This window comes from Bufo bufo, chromosome 6, assembly GCF_905171765.1.
Source record: "Bufo bufo chromosome 6, aBufBuf1.1, whole genome shotgun sequence".
NCBI classification, from domain to species: domain Eukaryota; kingdom Metazoa; phylum Chordata; class Amphibia; order Anura; family Bufonidae; genus Bufo; species Bufo bufo.
In genome coordinates this window covers 7,897,737-7,915,829 of record NC_053394.1, presented here as the reverse complement: position 1 = coordinate 7,915,829, position 18,093 = coordinate 7,897,737, and the positions used below count along the sequence as shown (strand labels likewise).

The following is an 18,093-nucleotide window of genomic DNA, read 5'->3' as shown; positions in this document are numbered from 1 at the left end:
TTTTGAAAAATCCATGGACATGGATCCGTCCTGACTTACAATGCAAGTCAATGGGGGACGGATCCGTTTGACGTTGACACAATATGGTGCAATTGCAAACGGATCCGTCCCCCATTGACTTTCAATGTAAAGTCAGGAGTTAATATACCATAGGATCGGAGTTTTCTCCAATCCAATGGTATATTTTAACTTGAAGCGTCCCCATCACCATCACCATGGGAACGCCTCTATGTTAGAATATACCATCGGATTTGAGTTAGATCGTGAAACTCATATCCGACAGTATATTCTAACACAGAGGCGTTCCCATGGTGATGTTGATGGGGACGCTTCAAGTTAGAATATACTATGAACTGTGTACATGACTGACCCCTGCTGCCTGGCAGCACCCGATCTCTTACAGGGGGCTGTGATCCGCACAATTAACCCCTCAGGTGCCGCACCTGAAGGGGTTCATTGTACGTTTCATAGCCCCCTGTAAGAGATCAGGGGCTGCCAGGCAGCAGGGGGCAGACCCCCCCCCCCCCCCCGTTTGAATATCATTGGTGGCCAGTGTGCGCCCCCCCCCCCCCCGGCCCCCCCTCTTTCTATTGTATTATCATTGGTGGCCAGTGTGCGCCCCAGCCCCCCGGCCCCCCCTCCCTCCCTCTATTGTATTATCATTAGTGACCAGTGTGCGGCCTCCCCTCTCCCATCATACTTACCTGCTGCGCTGTCTGTGACCGGCCGGGAGCTCCTTCTACTGGTAAGTGACAGGTCTGTGCGGCGCATTGCTTAATGATCTGTCACTTACCAGTAGGAGGAGCTCCCGGCCGGTCACAGACAGTGCAGCAGGTAAGTATGATGCTTCTAATATTGCTAAGTAACCATGGCAACCAGGACTGCAGTAGCGTCCTGGTTGCCATGGTTACCGATCGGAGCCCCAGCGATTAAACTGGGACTCCGATCGGAACTCTCCGCTGCCACCAATGATCGGGAAGGGGGGGGCAGCCGCACACTGGCCACCAATGATAATACAATAGAGGGAGGGAGGGGCCGCACACTGGCTACCAATGATAATACAATAAAGGGAGGGAGGGGGGGCCGGACTGGCCACCAGTGAAATTAAAACTGGGGAGGGAGGGGGGTCTGCCCCCTGCTGCCTGGCAGCCCCTGATCTCTTAGTGTTCGGTCAGTGATTTTGATCCAAAATCAGGTGCAGCTCTAAACACAGAACAGATGCAGATCTTTCCCTTAGGGCTCGTTCATATAACCTGTGGTGCAGGCGCATGGGGATCATGGGGATCAAGTGAATGGGTCCGCGGGGCAGGCGCATGGGGATCAAGTGAATGGGTCCGCGATCCCTCCGTTCCGCAAAAAGATAGAACATGCTCTATCTTTTTGCGGTGCTGAGGCACGGAACCCCAGGAAGCACTCTGTAGTGTTCCGTTCCATATCTCCGGATTTGCGGACCCATTAAAATGAATGGGTCGGCATCCGTGATGCCGAATGACAACAGAACAGTGCCCGTGTAATGCGGTCCGCAATACGGGAACGGGACACCAACGGTTGTGTGAACGAGCCCTTACACCTGATCTCTGTGGAGGCTCCAATCCTGGTTTTGGCTCAAAATCACTGATGGAAATCACTGACCGAACACTGACGTGTGAATAGGCTGATCATAAAGTGTCCGCTGCTAGGAATCGGCTGGAATCGTAGCAGACCCCAGCATCTTATATCACTTTCTCATATATACAATAGATCACTCCCATCATCCCCGACCCCAAGAGCTCACAGTCTAATCCCCCTATCTCACACACAATGTATTACTCCCATCATCCCTGTCTTCAGGATGGATTTACAGGGAATGTTAGGACGGGTGTTGCTCGTGCGCGGCTCCGTCTTTCTTATTTCATGATGCGGGATTTTTAGGTATTTGAGATTTGTCAGTCTTCTTCACAGATGAGCAGATCATCAAACAAGGCCGCCTGATCAAGTCTCCACCGTCCTACGTCTTTAACAACAAGGTAACGCCCGCTGTCATCTTACACACAGCCGCCATGTTGTGTTCCCTACTACAGTCCCTTAGTTCTATCTGTTTCTGGGAAAGCTGAGTGACCACAAATACAACTCCTCTGAGGGGTCCAGCTTTCCCAGACAAGTTCAGGGGATGAAAGGATTGCTCCGTATTGTGGCGGATGTTTCCCTTTAAGGGCCCTTTTTCACACGAGCGTTACGGATTCTCTCCGGATCTGTTCAGGAAAAAACTGATGGTTTTGCAGGAAAGTTCAGTCAGTTTTGTTTGCAATTGTGTTCAGTGTTTCAGTTTTTTTCCGTGCGGTGCAATCAGTTTTTGATGCGTTTTTCATGCACGTGAAAAAAACCATATATAGAATCCTCTGACTGATACATTTCACCCGCACTTGATACAAAGTAACCGACTTGTGCTGCTGAAGTGTGTCGCGCGACAAATAGGGCACAACTACACCGCAACATGTGTCGCGCGACAAATAGGGCACAACTACACCGCAACATGTGTCGCGCGACAAATAGGGCACAACTACACCGCAACATGTGTCGCGCGACAAATAGGGCACAACTACACTGCAACATGTGTTGCACGACAATGTTTATAATGATAGTCTATGGTGTCGCAATGCGACGTGCTGCGGCTGCGACGTGATAGATTTTTCTGCAACTATCTCGAATGGATTTTTTTGCAACTGTCGCGTCGCAGCACGACACCATAGACTATCATTATAAAGTGTAGACCTAGCCTTAGCCTCATGGAGGGTTGTCTACACTGGATAGAACTGTAACAAACCCTCAGCTGTGTGAACAGAACTAAGTCAGGATGGGTGTTCAGCCCCTAGATGTAAATCGGAATGTTTCTATTCACTAATGGCAAGCAGAGATCTTGAACAAGGTGAGAAACTGAAACTCAAAGTCTTCTGAAAATTGTAGAACAGCTTTATTTCTATGATGGTGGTCGGGCCCCTGATGCCCGGAGCCCCTGATGTGAGGGGTCATATTCTTGTTTCGTATTTCAGGCCTCGTGGAAATGGCGACTATTGAAACTGTGCAGAACGGCCGTAAACTCCTTCATCCTGCGCTACTATGCGTACGACAGCTTGAACGAGGAATGGAAGGGGGACATTCATATAAGCGAGTGAGTAGGACTTCCGAGAAAATACCAGTATGCCCCATTCACGTCTATGGGAGTTCTGAGTGCATGCTGGGAGTTGTAGTTTACAGGAGCTGGAGGTTGCTGACCATCAGTAAAGTTTCTAGGGTCCTGCGGTGGATGTACGCTGTAGATGCCCTGAATGTGGACCCCATGTATTAGCCAAGGTGGAGGGCCACTGCGCAGAGCTCTTACGCTGGAGGACCCCGCCACTGCGCAGCCGCTTCTATTGGGGATCACACCTGATGTCTGGGGGCTGCAGCAGATGACCCCTATAGTGGACCAATGATCGCACTGTACAGCTGACTGTCTGCGATCTCGTTTCCACCATAGTCTGTGATTAAAGGAGCACTCCAGGAAAACATGGTTGCACTACAGCTCCCAGCAGTGACCCAGCTTTCTGCCTAGTAATGCAGCAATGTGGGAAGGAGGGATGTTGTGCGCCCCCCGCCGATGATGAGCGCACTGGACATAAACACGGAATCTTCTGCTCTTTTACAGTGTAAAATCCATAGAAGTGGGAAGGAGCACGATGGAGAGAATCGCCACCATCACTCGCCTCTTCAACAACTGCCCCGAGAACATCCTGTGCGTAAGGACCGACAAACGCGACTTCTATCTGGTGGACGGCAGCGTGTAAGTTCTGGGGGTCTCCCTCCTGGGTCGCGTCTCGCCATGGCCTCCTGCCTGCGCCCACCTGAGGTTATCTGCAGGACGGACTTGATCAGGGAGGCGGCACCAGGTGTACACCCTACTGTGATACCTGTGCAAGCGGCAGCCTCCGCCAAGGGTCCTGTCTAGAAGGTTCCTGGCCCCCAACACACAATCTCTACCAGGGCCCCACCAGTGCCAATATAGATGAGATCGGTGTCGCCTTATGTCACAGTACTATGTTACTATGTTACTATAGAAGCCGCCAATGTGACTCCATAGTTGGGCTGATTTGCCTTTTAAGACTTTTGAAAGCTGAATGACAACCGCGGTGTGAGCAGTCATGGCCGCCATATCAGGTGCCACCCAACTGTCACAGAAGCAGAAATAAGTAAGAAAACATCTTGAAGACTTTAATTCTGAAATTTAATGCTGAACCGGGGTAAATGTGAACATTCCTTGGTTTTCACTTTTTTCAATATCAATTTGATTGCTACAGCAAAGCATAGTGTGAACATGGACGAACGGGGCCTCCACTTTGATGTCATTTCAGCTGTAGTGCTCGTCACAGTGTGTCGGCTTTCTCACAAGCCCTGCACTTACACCATCAGTAGGAATAGCAGACAACCTGATACATTTTACTAGCACTTGATACATTGTAACCATCGGCGAGAGGTTTGTCAAGACTGCAGAGCTTTCCGAGACTGCTCCATACAGAAAAGTCACAGAAAGTTCTGACATGTGACACCGGCCAGGACCGGACACACAACTGTGCTACTGCTGATGTTCTCCGCTCACACAGTAACACATTGGACACGTTTAATTCTATAGGGTTCACCTCTAGCCTGGACACAAGATGAGGTACGGCCTCTAGCCTGGACGCGAGATGAGGTACGGCCTCTAGCCTGGAGGCGAGATGAGGTACGGCCTCTAGCCTGGACACGAGATGAGGTACGGCCTCTAGCCTGGACACGAGATGAGGTACGGCCTCTAGCCTGGACGCGAGATGAGGTACGGCCTCTAGCCTGGACGCGAGATGAGGTACGGCCTCTAGCCTGGACGCGAGATGAGGTACGGCCTCTAGCCTGGACGCGAGATGAGGTACGGCCTCTAGCCTGGACGCGAGATGAGGTACGGCCTCTAGACTGGACGCGAGATGAGGTACGGCCTCTAGCCTGGACGCGAGATGAGGTACGGCCTCTAGCCTGGACGCGAGATGAGGTACGGCCTCTAGCCTGGACGCGAGATGAGGTACGGCCTCTAGCCTGGACGCGAGATGAGGTACGGCCTCTAGCCTGGACGCGAGATGAGGTACGGCCTCTAGACTGGACGCGAGATGAGGTACGGCCTCTAGCCTGGACGCGAGATGAGGTACGGCCTCTAGCCTGGACGCGAGATGAGGTACGGCCTCTAGCCTGGACGCGAGATGAGGTACGGCCTCTAGCCTGGACGCGAGATGAGGTACGGCCTCTAGCCTGGACGCGAGATGAGGTACGGCCTCTAGCCTGGACGCGAGATGAGGTACGGCCTCTAGCCTGGACGCGAGATGAGGTACGGCCTCTAGCCTGGACGCGAGATGAGGTACGGCCTCTAGCCTGGACGCAAGATGAGGTACGGCCTCTAGCCTGGACGCAAGATGAGGTACGGCCTCTAGCCTGGATGCAAGATGAGGTACGGCCTCTAGCCTGGACGCGAGATGAGGTACGGCCTCTAGCCTGGAGGCGAGATGAGGTACGGCCTCTAGCCTGGAGGCGAGATGAGGTACGGCCTCTAGCCTGGAGGCGAGATGAGGTACGGCCTCTAGCCTGGAGCCATACAGGTTCTATATGGTATGCTGTGGCACATTTGCCCGCAGATGTTACAGCTGGGCCAGTAGATCCTGCACACTCATAGAATGGTGAAACTGGCATCCCCACTGGTCCCATAAATGCAGGATTGGTGATAATCTGGTGACCGGGCAGCCAATGAAGTGTTGTAATCTGGAGGAGACATTCCTGGGAAACCCTTGCTGTATACGGGCGAGCATTATCCTGCCATGACAGGAACACATGAGGCGGCAGGATGTCCGCTGTTAGTGTCCCTCGTATCACTACCAGGGGTGACCGACTGTCATATGTAATGGCTCCCCCGATCATCACCAGCAGTTGGGGCAGTGTGTCCTCCACAGGCAGGACTGCAGAGCTCACCACCAGGCCTCCATACTCCAACATGACCGTCACCGGATCCCAAACAGATCCTGGATTCATCGCTAAAGGCGATACGGTTCTGTTCTGGAGCAGTCCAGGTTTCTCATTCATGACATCACTGCAGATGAAGGAGCTGGTGGCCGTCAATGGCAGGACATGTAATGGGCAGCGTAACACCAAACGCTCTTCTGCTGAGCACTTGGAAATGGTCCAGGCAGAGACAGGGGTGTAATGAAGGAGCCGCCTGTGTCTGGATCCTCTTCACTGGTGTGTGTTCACCATATGTGCCCTCATGAAACCACTGCTCCCAGCATCCCTAACAATTCGGTCAGAATGGCCTAGGTGGTGGCAATTCATCGAAATGACCATCCTGCTTCTCTTGGTCCAATGATGTTCCCCCTCTCAAAGGCTGTCAGCTGGGCAAAATGTCTTCCAGTGTGTCGTAGAGGGATGCTATCAGACAACGATTCCTCCCCAGGAGGTGCACTACCCAAAAGTAGCCTCTAAAAGCAGAAGGAAAGAACTTTTACACCCTCTTTTGGCAAGACCCAGAATCTAATTAGAAGGCACCTATAATCTTTACAAATATGCCTGAGACAGAACTGCAGGATGAGTTACAGCAATCTGATATTTCTGAGTGCAGGATTTTTTGTGTGACCATTTCTCCCCAGGCAGTGGCGTCAGTCACACCTTTATATACTGCACTTACTGGCAGCATGATATCTACAGTGAGCAATGTCCTAAATGTACTGTAACATGAATGGCAGCCGGCCACATCGTATGGTGCATCACCGACCCTGATCTCATGTCTTACTACTTGTTCCATCTATTGCCCCCTGTTATCAGCCACATCAGGAGAGAGGATGACTGTAGGACAGGAGAATACAATCTATTGCTCCCTGTTATCAGCCATTTCAGGGGAGAGGATGACTGTAGGACAGGAGAATACAATCTATTGCCCCCTGCTATCAGCCATTTCAGGGGAGAGGACGACTGTAGGACAGGAGAATACAGTCTATTGCTCCCTGTTATCAGCCATTTCAGGGGAGAGGATGACTGTAGGACAGGAGAATACAGTCTATTGCCCCCTGTTATCAGCCATTTCAGGGGGGAGGATGACTGTAGGACAGGAGAATACAGTCTATTGCCCCCTGTTATCAGCCATTTCAGGGGAGAGGATGACTGTAGGACAGGAGAATACAGTCTATTGCCCCCTGTTATCAGCCATTTCAGAGGAGAGGATGACTGTAGGACAGGAGAATACAGTCTATTGCCTCCTGTTATCAGCCATTTCAGGGGAGAGGATGACTGTAGGACAGGAGAATACAATCTATTGCCCCCTGTTATTAGCCATTTCAGGGGAGAGGATGACTGTAGGACAGGAGAATACAGTCTATTGCTCCCTGTTATCAGCCATTTCAGGGGAGAGGATGACTGTAGGACAGGAGAATACAGTCTATTGTCCCCTGTTATCAGCCATTTCAGGGGAGAGGATGACTGTAGGACAGGAGAATACAGTCTATTGCCTCCTGTTATCAGCCATTTCAGGGGAGAGGATGACTGTAGGACAGAAGAATACAGTCTATTGCCCCCTGTTATCAGCCATTTCAGGGAAGAGAATGACTGTAGGACAGAAGAATACAGTCTATTGCCCCCTGTTATCAGCCATTTCAGGGGAGAGGATGACTGTAGGACAGGAGAATACAGTCTATTGCTACCTGTTATCAGCCATTTCAGGGGAGAGGATGACTGTAGGACAGGAGAATACAGTCTATTGCCCCCTGTTATTAGCCATTTCAGGGGAGAGGATGACTGTAGGACAGGAGAATACAGTCTATTCCCCCCTGTTATCAGCCATTTCAGGGGAGAGGATGACTGTAGGACAGGAGAATACAGTCTATTGCCGCCTGTTATCAGCCATTTCAGGGGAGAGGATGACTGTAGGACAGGAGAATACAGTCTATTGCCGCCTGTTATCAGCCATTTCAGGGGAGAGGATGACTGTAGGACAGGAGAATACAGTCTATTTCTCCCTGTTATGAGCCATTTCAGGGGAGAGGATGACTGTAGGACAGGAGAATACAGTCTATTGCTCCCTGTTATCAGCCATTTCAGGGGAGAGGATGACTGTAGGACAGGAGAATACAGTCTATTGCCCCCTGTTATCAGCCATGTCAGGGGAGAGGATGACTGTAGGACAGGAGAATACAGTCTATTGCCTCCTGTTATCAGCCATTTCAGGGGAGAGGATGACTGTAGGACAGGAGAATACAGTCTATTGCCCCCTGTTATCAGCCATTTCAGGCGAGAGGATGACTGTAGGACAGGAGAATACAGTCTATTGCTCCCCGTTATCAGCCATTTCAGGAGAGAGGATGACTGTAGGACAGGAGAATACAGTCTATTGCTCCCTGTTATCAGCCATTTCAGGGGGGAGGATGACTGTAGGACAGGAGAATACAGTCTATTGCTCCTGTTATCAGCCATTTCAGGGGAGAGGATGACTGTAGGACAGGAGAATACAGTCTATTGCCCCCTGTTATCAGCCATTTCAGGGGAGAGGATGACTGTAGGACAGGAGAATACAGTCTATTGCCCCCTGTTATCAGCCATGTCAGGGGAGAGGATGACTGTAGGACAGGAGAATACAGTCTATTGCCTCCTGTTATCAGCCATTTCAGGGGAGAGGATGACTGTAGGACAGGAGAATACAGTCTATTTCTCCCTGTTATGAGCCATTTCAGGGGAGAGGATGACTGTAGGACAGGAGAATACAGTCTATTGCCCCCTGTTATCAGCCATGTCAGGGGAGAGGATGACTGTAGGACAGGAGAATACAGTCTATTGCTACCTATTATCAGCCATTTCAGGGGAGAGGATGACTGTAGGACAGGAGAATACAGTCTATTGCCCCCTGTTATTAGCCATTTCAGGCGAGAGGATGACTGTAGGACAGGAGAATACAGTCTATTCCCCCCTTTTATCAGCCATTTCAGGGGAGAGGATGACTGTAGGACAGGAGAATACAGTCTATTGCTCCTGTTATTAGCCATTTCAGGGGAGAGGATGACTGTAGGACAGGAGAATACAGTCTATTCCCCCCTGTTATCAGCCATTTCAGGGGAGAGGATGACTGTAAGACAGGAGAATACAGTATATTGCTGCCTGTTATCAGCCATTTCAGGGGAGAGGATGACTGTAGGACAGGAGAATACAGTCTATTGCCGCCTGTTATCAGCCATTTCAGGGGAGAGGATGACTGTAGGACAGGAGAATACAGTCCATTGCCGCCTGTTATCAGCCATTTCAGGGGAGAGGATGACTGTAGGACAGGAGAATACAGTCTATTGCTCCCTGTTATCAGCCATTTCAGGGGAGAGGATGACTGTAGGACAGGAGAATACAGTCTATTGCCCCCTGTTATCAGCCATATCAGGGGAGCGGATGACTGTAGGACAGGAGAATACAGTCTATTGCCCCCTGTTATCAGCCATTTCAGGGGAGAGGATGACTGTAGGACAGGAGAATACAGTCTATTGCCCCCTGTTATCAGCCATTTCAGGGGAGAGGATGACTGTAGGACAGGAGAATACAGTCTATTGCTCCCTGTTATCAGCCATTTCAAGGGAGAGGATGACTGTAGGACAGGAGAATACAGTCTATTGCCCCCTGTTATCAGCCATTTCAGGGAAGAGAATGACTGTAGGACAGAAGAATACAGTCTATTGCCCCCTGTTATCAGCCATTTCAGGGGAGAGGATGACTGTAGGACAGGAGAATACAGTCTATTGCTACCTGTTATCAGCCATTTCAGGGGAGAGGATGACTGTAGGACAGGAGAATACAGTCTATTGCCCCCTGTTATTAGCCATTTCAGAGGAGAGGATGACTGTAGGACAGGAGAATACAGTCTATTCCCCCCTGTTATCAGCCATTTCAGGGGAGAGGATGACTGTAGGACAGGAGAATACAGTCTATTGCCGCCTGTTATCAGCCATTTCAGGGGAGAGGATGACTGTAGGACAGGAGAATACAGTCTATTGCCGCCTGTTATCAGCCATTTCAGGGGAGAGGATGACTGTAGGACAGGAGAATACAGTCTATTGCCACCTGTTATCAGCCATTTCAGGGGAGAGGATGACTGTAGGACAGGAGAATACAGTCTATTGCTCCCTGTTATCAGCCATTTCAGGGGAGAGGATGACTGTAGGACAGGAGAATACAGTCTATTGCCCCCTGTTATCAGCCATGTCAGGGGAGAGGATGACTGTAGGACAGGAGAATACAGTCTATTGCCGCCTGTTATCAGCCATTTCAGGGGAGAGGATGACTGTAGGACAGGAGAATACAGTCTATTGCCCCCTGTTATTAGCCATTTCAGGCGAGAGGATGACTGTAGGACAGGAGAATACAGTCTATTGCCCCCTTTTATCAGCCATTTCAGGGGAGAGGATGACTGTAAGACAGGAGAATACAGTATATTGCTGCCTGTTATCAGCCATTTCAGGGGAGAGGATGACTGTAGGACAGGAGAATACAGTCTATTGCCGCCTGTTATCAGCCATTTCAGGGGAGAGGATGACTGTAGGACAGGAGAATACAGTCTATTGCCGCCTGTTATCAGCCATTTCAGGGGAGAGGATGACTGTAGGACAGGAGAATACAGTCTATTGCTCCCTGTTATCAGCCATTTCAGGGGAGAGGATGACTGTAGGACAGGAGAATACAGTCTATTGCCCCCTGTTATCAGCCATATCAGGGGAGCGGATGACTGTAGGACAGGAGAATACAGTCTATTGCCCCCTGTTATCAGCCATTTCAGGGGAGAGGATGACTGTAGGACAGGAGAATACAGTCTATTGCCCCCGGTTATCAGCCATTTCAGGGGAGAGGATGACTGTAGGACAGGAGAATACAGTCTATTGCTCCCTGTTATCAGCCATTTCAAGGGAGAGGATGACTGTAGGACAGGAGAATACAGTCTATTGCCCCCTGTTATCAGCCATTTCAGGGGAGAGGATGACTGTAGGACAGGAGAATACAGTCTATTGCCCCCGGTTATCAGCCATTTCAGGGGAGAGGATGACTGTAGGACAGGAGAATACAGTCTATTGCTCCCTGTTATCAGCCATTTCAAGGGAGAGGATGACTGTAGGACAGGAGAATACAGTCTATTGCCCCCTGTTATCAGCCATTTCAGGGGAGAGGATGACTGTAGGACAGGAGAATACAGTCTATTGCCCCCTGTTATCAGCCATTTCAGGGGAGCGGATGACTGTAGGACAGGAGAATACAGTCTATTGCCCCCTGTTATCAGCCATTTCAGGGGAGAGGATGACTGTAGGACAGGAGAATACAGTCTATTGCTCCCTGTTATCAGCCATTTCAGGGGAGAGGATGACTGTAGGACAGGAGAATACAGTCTATTGCTCCCTGTTATCAGCCATTTCAGGGGAGAGGATGACTGTAGGACAGGAGAATACAGTCTATTGCCCCCTGTTATCAGCCATGTCAGGGGAGAGGATGACTGTAGGACAGGAGAATACAGTCTATTGCCTCCTGTTATCAGCCATTTCAGGGGAGAGGATGACTGTAGGACAGGAGAATACAGTCTATTGCCCCCTGTTATCAGCCATTTCAGGCGAGAGGATGACTGTAGGACAGGAGAATACAGTCTATTGCTCCCCGTTATCAGCCATTTCAGGAGAGAGGATGACTGTAGGACAGGAGAATACAGTCTATTGCTCCCTGTTATCAGCCATTTCAGGGGGGAGGATGACTGTAGGACAGGAGAATACAGTCTATTGCTCCTGTTATCAGCCATTTCAGGGGGGAGGATGACTGTAGGACAGGAGAATACAGTCTATTGCCCCCTGTTATCAGCCATTTCAGGGGAGAGGATGACTGTAGGACAGGAGAATACAGTCTATTGCCCCCTCTTATCAGCCATTTCAGGAGAGAGGATGACTGTAGGACAGGAGAATACAGTCTATTGCTCCCTGTTATCAGCCATTTCAGGGGGGAGGATGACTGTAGGACAGGAGAATACAGTCTATTGCTCCTGTTATCAGCTATTTCAGGGGGGAGGATGACTGTAGGACAGGAGAATACAGTCTATTGCCCCCTGTTATCAGCCATTTCAGGGGAGAGGATGACTGTAGGACAGGAGAATACAGTCTATTGCTCCTGTTATCAGCCATTTCAGGGGAGAGGATGACTGTAGGACAGGAGAATACAGTCTATTGCCCCCTGTTATCAGCCATTTCAGGGGAGAGGATGACTGTAGGACAGGAGAATACAGTCTATTGCCCCCTGTTATCAGCCATGTCAGGGGAGAGGATGACTGTAGGACAGGAGAATACAGTCTATTGCCTCCTGTTATCAGCCATTTCAGGGGAGAGGATGACTGTAGGACAGGAGAATACTATCTATTGCCCCCTGTTATCAGCCATTTCAGGGGAGAGGATGACTGTAGGACAGGAGAATACAGTCTATTGCCCCCTGTTATCAGCCATGTCAGGGGAGAGGATGACTGTAGGACAGGAGAATACAGTCTATTGCCTCCTGTTATCAGCCATTTCAGGGGAGAGGATGACTGTAGGACAGGAGAATACAGTCTATTGCCCCCTGTTATCAGCCATTTCAGGCGAGAGGATGACTGTAGGACAGGAGAATACAGTCTATTGCTCCCCGTTATCAGCCATTTCAGGGGAGAGGATGACTGTAGGACAGGAGAATACAGTCTATTGCCCCCTGTTATCAGCCATTTCAGGGGAGAGGATGACTGTAGGACAGGAGAATACAGTCTATTGCTCCCCGTTATCAGCCATTTCAGGGGAGAGGATGACTGTAGGACAGGAGAATACAGTCTATTGCTCCCCGTTATAAGCCATTTCATGGGAGAGGATGACTGTAGGACAGGAGAATACAGTCTATTGCTCCCTGTTATCAGCCATTTCAGGTGACAGGATGACTGTAGGACAGGAGAATACAGTCTATTGCTCCCTGTTATCAGCCATTTCAGGGGAGAGGATGACTGTAGGACAGAAGAATACAGTCTATTGCCCCCTGTTATCAGCTATTTCAGGGGAGAGGATGACTGTAGGACAGGAGAATACAATCTATTGCCCCCTGTTATCAGACGTTTCAGGGGAGATGATGACTGTAGGACAGGAGAATACAATCTATTGCCCCCTGTTATCAGCCATTTCAGGGGAGAGGATGACTGTAGGACAGGAGAATACAGTCTATTGCTCCCTGTTATCAGCCATTTCAGGTGACAGGATGACTGTAGGACAGGAGAATACAGTCTATTGCTCCCTGTTATCAGCCATTTCAGGGGAGAGGATGACTGTAGGACAGGAGAATACAGTCTATTGCTCCTGTTATCAGCCATTTCAGGGGAGAGGATGACTGTAGGACAGGAGAATACAATCTATTGCCCCCTGTTATCAGACGTTTCAGGGGAGATGATGACTGTAGGACAGGAGAATACAATCTATTGCCCCCTGTTATCAGCCATTTCAGGGGAGAGGATGACTGTAGGACAGGAGAATACAGTCTATTGCTCCCTGTTATCAGCCATTTCAGGAGAGAGGATGACTGTAGGACAGGAGAATACAGTCTATTGCCCCCTGTTATCAGCCATTTCAGGGGGGAGGATGACTGTAGGACAGGAGAATACAGTCTATTGCCCCCTGTTATCAGCCATTTCAGAGGAGAGGATGACTGTAGGACAGGAGAATACAGTCTATTGCTCCTGTTATCAGCCATTTCAGAGGAGAGGATGACTGTAGGACAGGAGAATACAGTCTATTGCCCCCTGTTATCAGCCATTTCAGGGGAGAGGATGACTGTAGGACAGGAGAATACAGTCTATTGCTCCCTGTTATCAGCCATTTCAGGGGGGAGGATGACTGTAGGACAGGAGAATACAGTCTATTGCCCCCTGTTATCAGCCATTTCAGAGGAGAGGATGACTGTAGGACAGGAGAATACAGTCTATTGCCCCCTGTTATCAGCCATTTCAGGGGAAGGGATGACTGTAGGACAGGAGAATACAGTCTATTGCCCCCTGTTATCAGCCATTTCAGGGGAGAGGATGACTGTAGGACAGGAGAATACAGTCTATTGTTCCCTGTTATCAGCCATTTCAGGGGAGGGGATGACTGTAGGACAGGAGAATACAGTCTATTGCCCCCTGTTATCAGCCATTTCAGGGGAGAGGATGACTGTAGGACAGGAGAATACAGTCTATTGCCCCCTGTTATCAGCCATTTCAGGGGAGGATGACTGTAGGACAGGAGAATACAGTCTATTGCTCCCTGTTATCAGCCATTTCAGGGGAGGATGACTGTAGGACAGGAGAATACAGTCTATTGCTCCCTGTTATCAGCCATTTCAGGGGAGAGGATGACTGTAGGACAGGAGAATACAGTCTATTGCCCCCTGTTATCAGCCATTTCAGGGGAGAGGATGACTGTAGGACAGGAGAATACAGTCTATTGTCCCCTGTTATCAGCCATTTCAGGGGAGAGGATGACTGTAGGACAGGAGAATACAGTCTATTGCCCCCTGTTATCAGCCATTTCAGGGGAGAGGATGACTGTAGGACAGGAGAATACAGTCTATTGTCCCCTGTTATCAGCCATTTCAGGGGAGAGGATGACTGTAGGACAGGAGAATACAGTCTATTGCTCCCTGTTATCAGCCATTTCACGGGGGAGGATGACTGTAGGACAGGAGAATACAGTCTATTGCCCCCTGTTATCAGCCATTTCAGGGGAGGATGACTGTAGGACAGGAGAATACAGTCTATTGCTCCCTGTTATCAGCCATTTCAGGGGAGGATGACTGTAGGACAGGAGAATACAGTCTATTGCTCCCTGTTATCAGCCATTTCAGGGGAGAGGATGACTGTAGGACAGGAGAATACAGTCTATTGCCCCCTGTTATCAGCCATTTCAGAGGAGAGGATGACTGTAGGACAGGAGAATACAGTCTATTGCCCCCTGTTATCAGCCATTTCAGGGGAGAGGATGACTGTAGGACAGGAGAATACAGTCTATTGTCCCCTGTTATCAGCCATTTCAGGGGAGAGGATGACTGTAGGACAGGAGAATACAGTCTATTGCTCCCTGTTATCAGCCATTTCACGGGGGAGGATGACTGTAGGACAGGAGAATACAGTCTATTGCCCCCTGTTATCAGCCATTTCAGGGGAGGATGACTGTAGGACAGGAGAATACAGTCTATTGCTCCCTGTTATCAGCCATTTCAGGGGAGGATGACTGTAGGACAGGAGAATACAGTCTATTGCTCCCTGTTATCAGCCATTTCAGGGGAGAGGATGACTGTAGGACAGGAGAATACAGTCTATTGCCCCCTGTTATCAGCCATTTCACGGGGGAGGATGACTGTAGGACAGGAGAATACAGTCATCTGCAGTCAGTGTTATGATGTTTGTATATACTGTAGAGCAGCTTCTCACTATCGCCTTGCCTTCTTGATAGCTGCGCTGACTGCGGCAGGACAGTTATTCAGCGCTCTGGGAATACAGGACGATCATACACTGTCGGCACTCTCCGTCTGTCTCTCCAATCCAGTAGATATGGTCATTTATAGGGATACATATGAGGCAGCAGTAAGCCCAGCGTCTTCACAGTTCAGTATTGCGCTGCGTTGCGAAGATGGAGAAAGTGCCACAGAGGGACACTTCAGAGGAATTCCCCTAGAAATGTACAAATTTGCTAAAAAAAAAAGAATATTAGAAAAACATTTTGTATTACTGTCCCTACAAATTAGAAGAAAAGTTAGTGAATGGCAGTTACACTGTAATGGACTTTACATTACGTCTCTCTCCGTGCTATGACATGTAATATGGCAATTCCCTGGTTTGTGGTGTGTAATATGGAAGTACCCCAGACCATGACATGTAGTATTTCAGTACCCTGGACCGTGATGTTTAATATTGCAAAACCCTAGATAGTGATACAGTATGTAATATGGCAGTACCCCAGACATTATTGTGTAATATGGCAAAACCCCGCACCATGACGTGTAATGTGACAGTATCCTGGACCGTGACGTGTAATGTGACAGTATCCTGGACCGTGACGTGTAATGTGACAGTATCCTGGACCGTGACGTGTAATGTGACAGTATCCTGGACCGTGACGTGTAATGTGACAGTATCCTGGACCGTGACGTGTAATGTGACAGTATCCTGGACCGTGACGTGTAATGTGACAGTATCCTGGACCGTGACGTGTAATATGGAAGTTCCTCGGTTTGCATCTTGAGGGCTATTGTTTCTTACACAGGGAAAACATTGCCGAGTGGCAGAAATATCTAACAGACGCCTGGATAAAGATCCACCAGAAAGTGCAAGTAAGTGGCCCTTAGTATGTGACCTCCACGCCCCATAAACTGTATATGTAATACTATGTATTCTTGTTTAAGATTGAAGGACCCACACGTACATCTGCCGGTCCGCTGGCAGTCATTCCGGCTCAGGTAAGACGCCCCCTAGTGGAGGGCATTCCTAAGGCCAGGATCAGATTATAGGAGCTGCCAGAAAGGGTTTGCACAACGTAAGGAAATGATGACATGCAAACAGCAGTCACCTGAATGACAGACCTACAACCGATCACATACAGTCGTGGCCAAAAGTTTTGAGAATTACATAAATATTGGAAATGGGAAAAGTTGCTGCTTAAGTTTTTATAATAGCAATTTGCATATACTCCAGAATGTTATGAAGAGTGATCAGATGAATTGCATAGTCCTTCTTTGCCATGAAAATTAACTTAATCCCAAAATAAACCTTTCCACTGCATTTCATTGCTGTCATTAAAGGACCTGCTGAGATCATTTCAGTAATCGTCTTGTTAACTCAGGTGAGAATGTTGACGAGCACAAGGCTGGAGATCATTATGTCAGGCTGATTGGGTTAAAATGGCAGACTTGACATGTTAAAAGGAGGGTGATGCTTGAAATCATTGTTCTTCCATTGTTAACCATGGTGACCTGCAAAGAAACGCGTGCAGCCATCATTGCGTTGCATAAAAATGGCTTCACAGGCAAGGATATTGTGGCTACTAAGATTGCACCTCAATCAACAATTTATAGGATCATCAAGAACTTCAAGGAAAGAGGTTCAATTCTTGTTAAGAACGCTTCAGGGCACCCAAGAAAGTCCAGCAAGCGCCAGGATCGTCTCCTAAAGAGGATTCCGCTGCGGGATCGGAGTGCCACCAGTGCAGCGCTTGCTCAGGAATGGCAGCAGGCAGGTGTGAGTGCATCTGCTCGCACAGTGAGGCGAAGACTTTTGGAAGATGGCCTGGTGTCAAGAAGGGCAGCAAAGAAGCCACTTCTCTCCAAAAAAACATCAGGGACAGATTGATCTTCTGCAGAAAGTCTGGTGAATGGACTGCTGAGGACTGGGGCAAAGTCATATTCTCCGATGAAGCCTCTTTCCGATTGTTTGGGGCATCTGGAAAAAGGCTTGTCCGGAGAAGAAAAGGTGAGCGCTACCATCAGTCCTGTGTCATGCCAACAGTAAAGCATCCTGAGACCATTCATGTGTGGGGTTGCTTCTCATCCAAGGGAGTGGGCTCACTCACAATTTTGCCCAAAAACACAGCCATGAATAAAGAATGGCACTAAAACACCCTCCAACAGCAACTTCTTCCAACAATCCAACAACAGTTTGGTGAAGAACAATGCATTTTCCAGCACGATGGAGCACCGTGCCATAAGGCAAAAGTGATAACTAAGTGGCTCGGGGACCAAAACGTTGACATTTTGGGTCCATGGCCTGGAAACTCCCCAGATCTTAATCCCATTGAGAACTTGTGGTCAATCCTCAAGAGGCGGGTGGACAAACAAAACCCCACTAATTCTGACAAACTCCAAGAAGTGATTATGAAAGAATGGGTTGTATCAGTCAGGAATTGGCCCAGAAGGTGATTGAGAGCATGCCCAGTCGGATTGCAGAGGTCCTGAAAAAGAAGGGCCAACACTGCAAATACTGACTCTTTGCATCAATGTCATGTAATTGTCGATAAAAGCCTTTGAAACGTATGAAGTGCG

The 18,093-nt window shown here is 49.1% G+C and overlaps 1 protein-coding gene across 2 annotated transcripts in view; it reads left to right on the top strand.

Annotated features, from left to right (window-relative positions):
- PLEKHS1 (pleckstrin homology domain containing S1) overlaps positions 1-18,093 on the top strand; it is a 52,979-nt gene that overhangs the window by 19,199 nt on the left and 15,687 nt on the right. For both annotated transcript variants that reach the window (XM_040437361.1, XM_040437362.1), the window contains exons 3-7: positions 1,942-2,006; positions 3,030-3,148; positions 3,665-3,799; positions 16,323-16,389; positions 16,462-16,515. In XM_040437361.1, the coding sequence (XP_040293295.1) occupies positions 1,942-2,006; positions 3,030-3,148; positions 3,665-3,799; positions 16,323-16,389; positions 16,462-16,515 (440 nt within the window). The remainder of the gene's footprint in view (positions 1-1,941; positions 2,007-3,029; positions 3,149-3,664; positions 3,800-16,322; positions 16,390-16,461; positions 16,516-18,093) is intronic.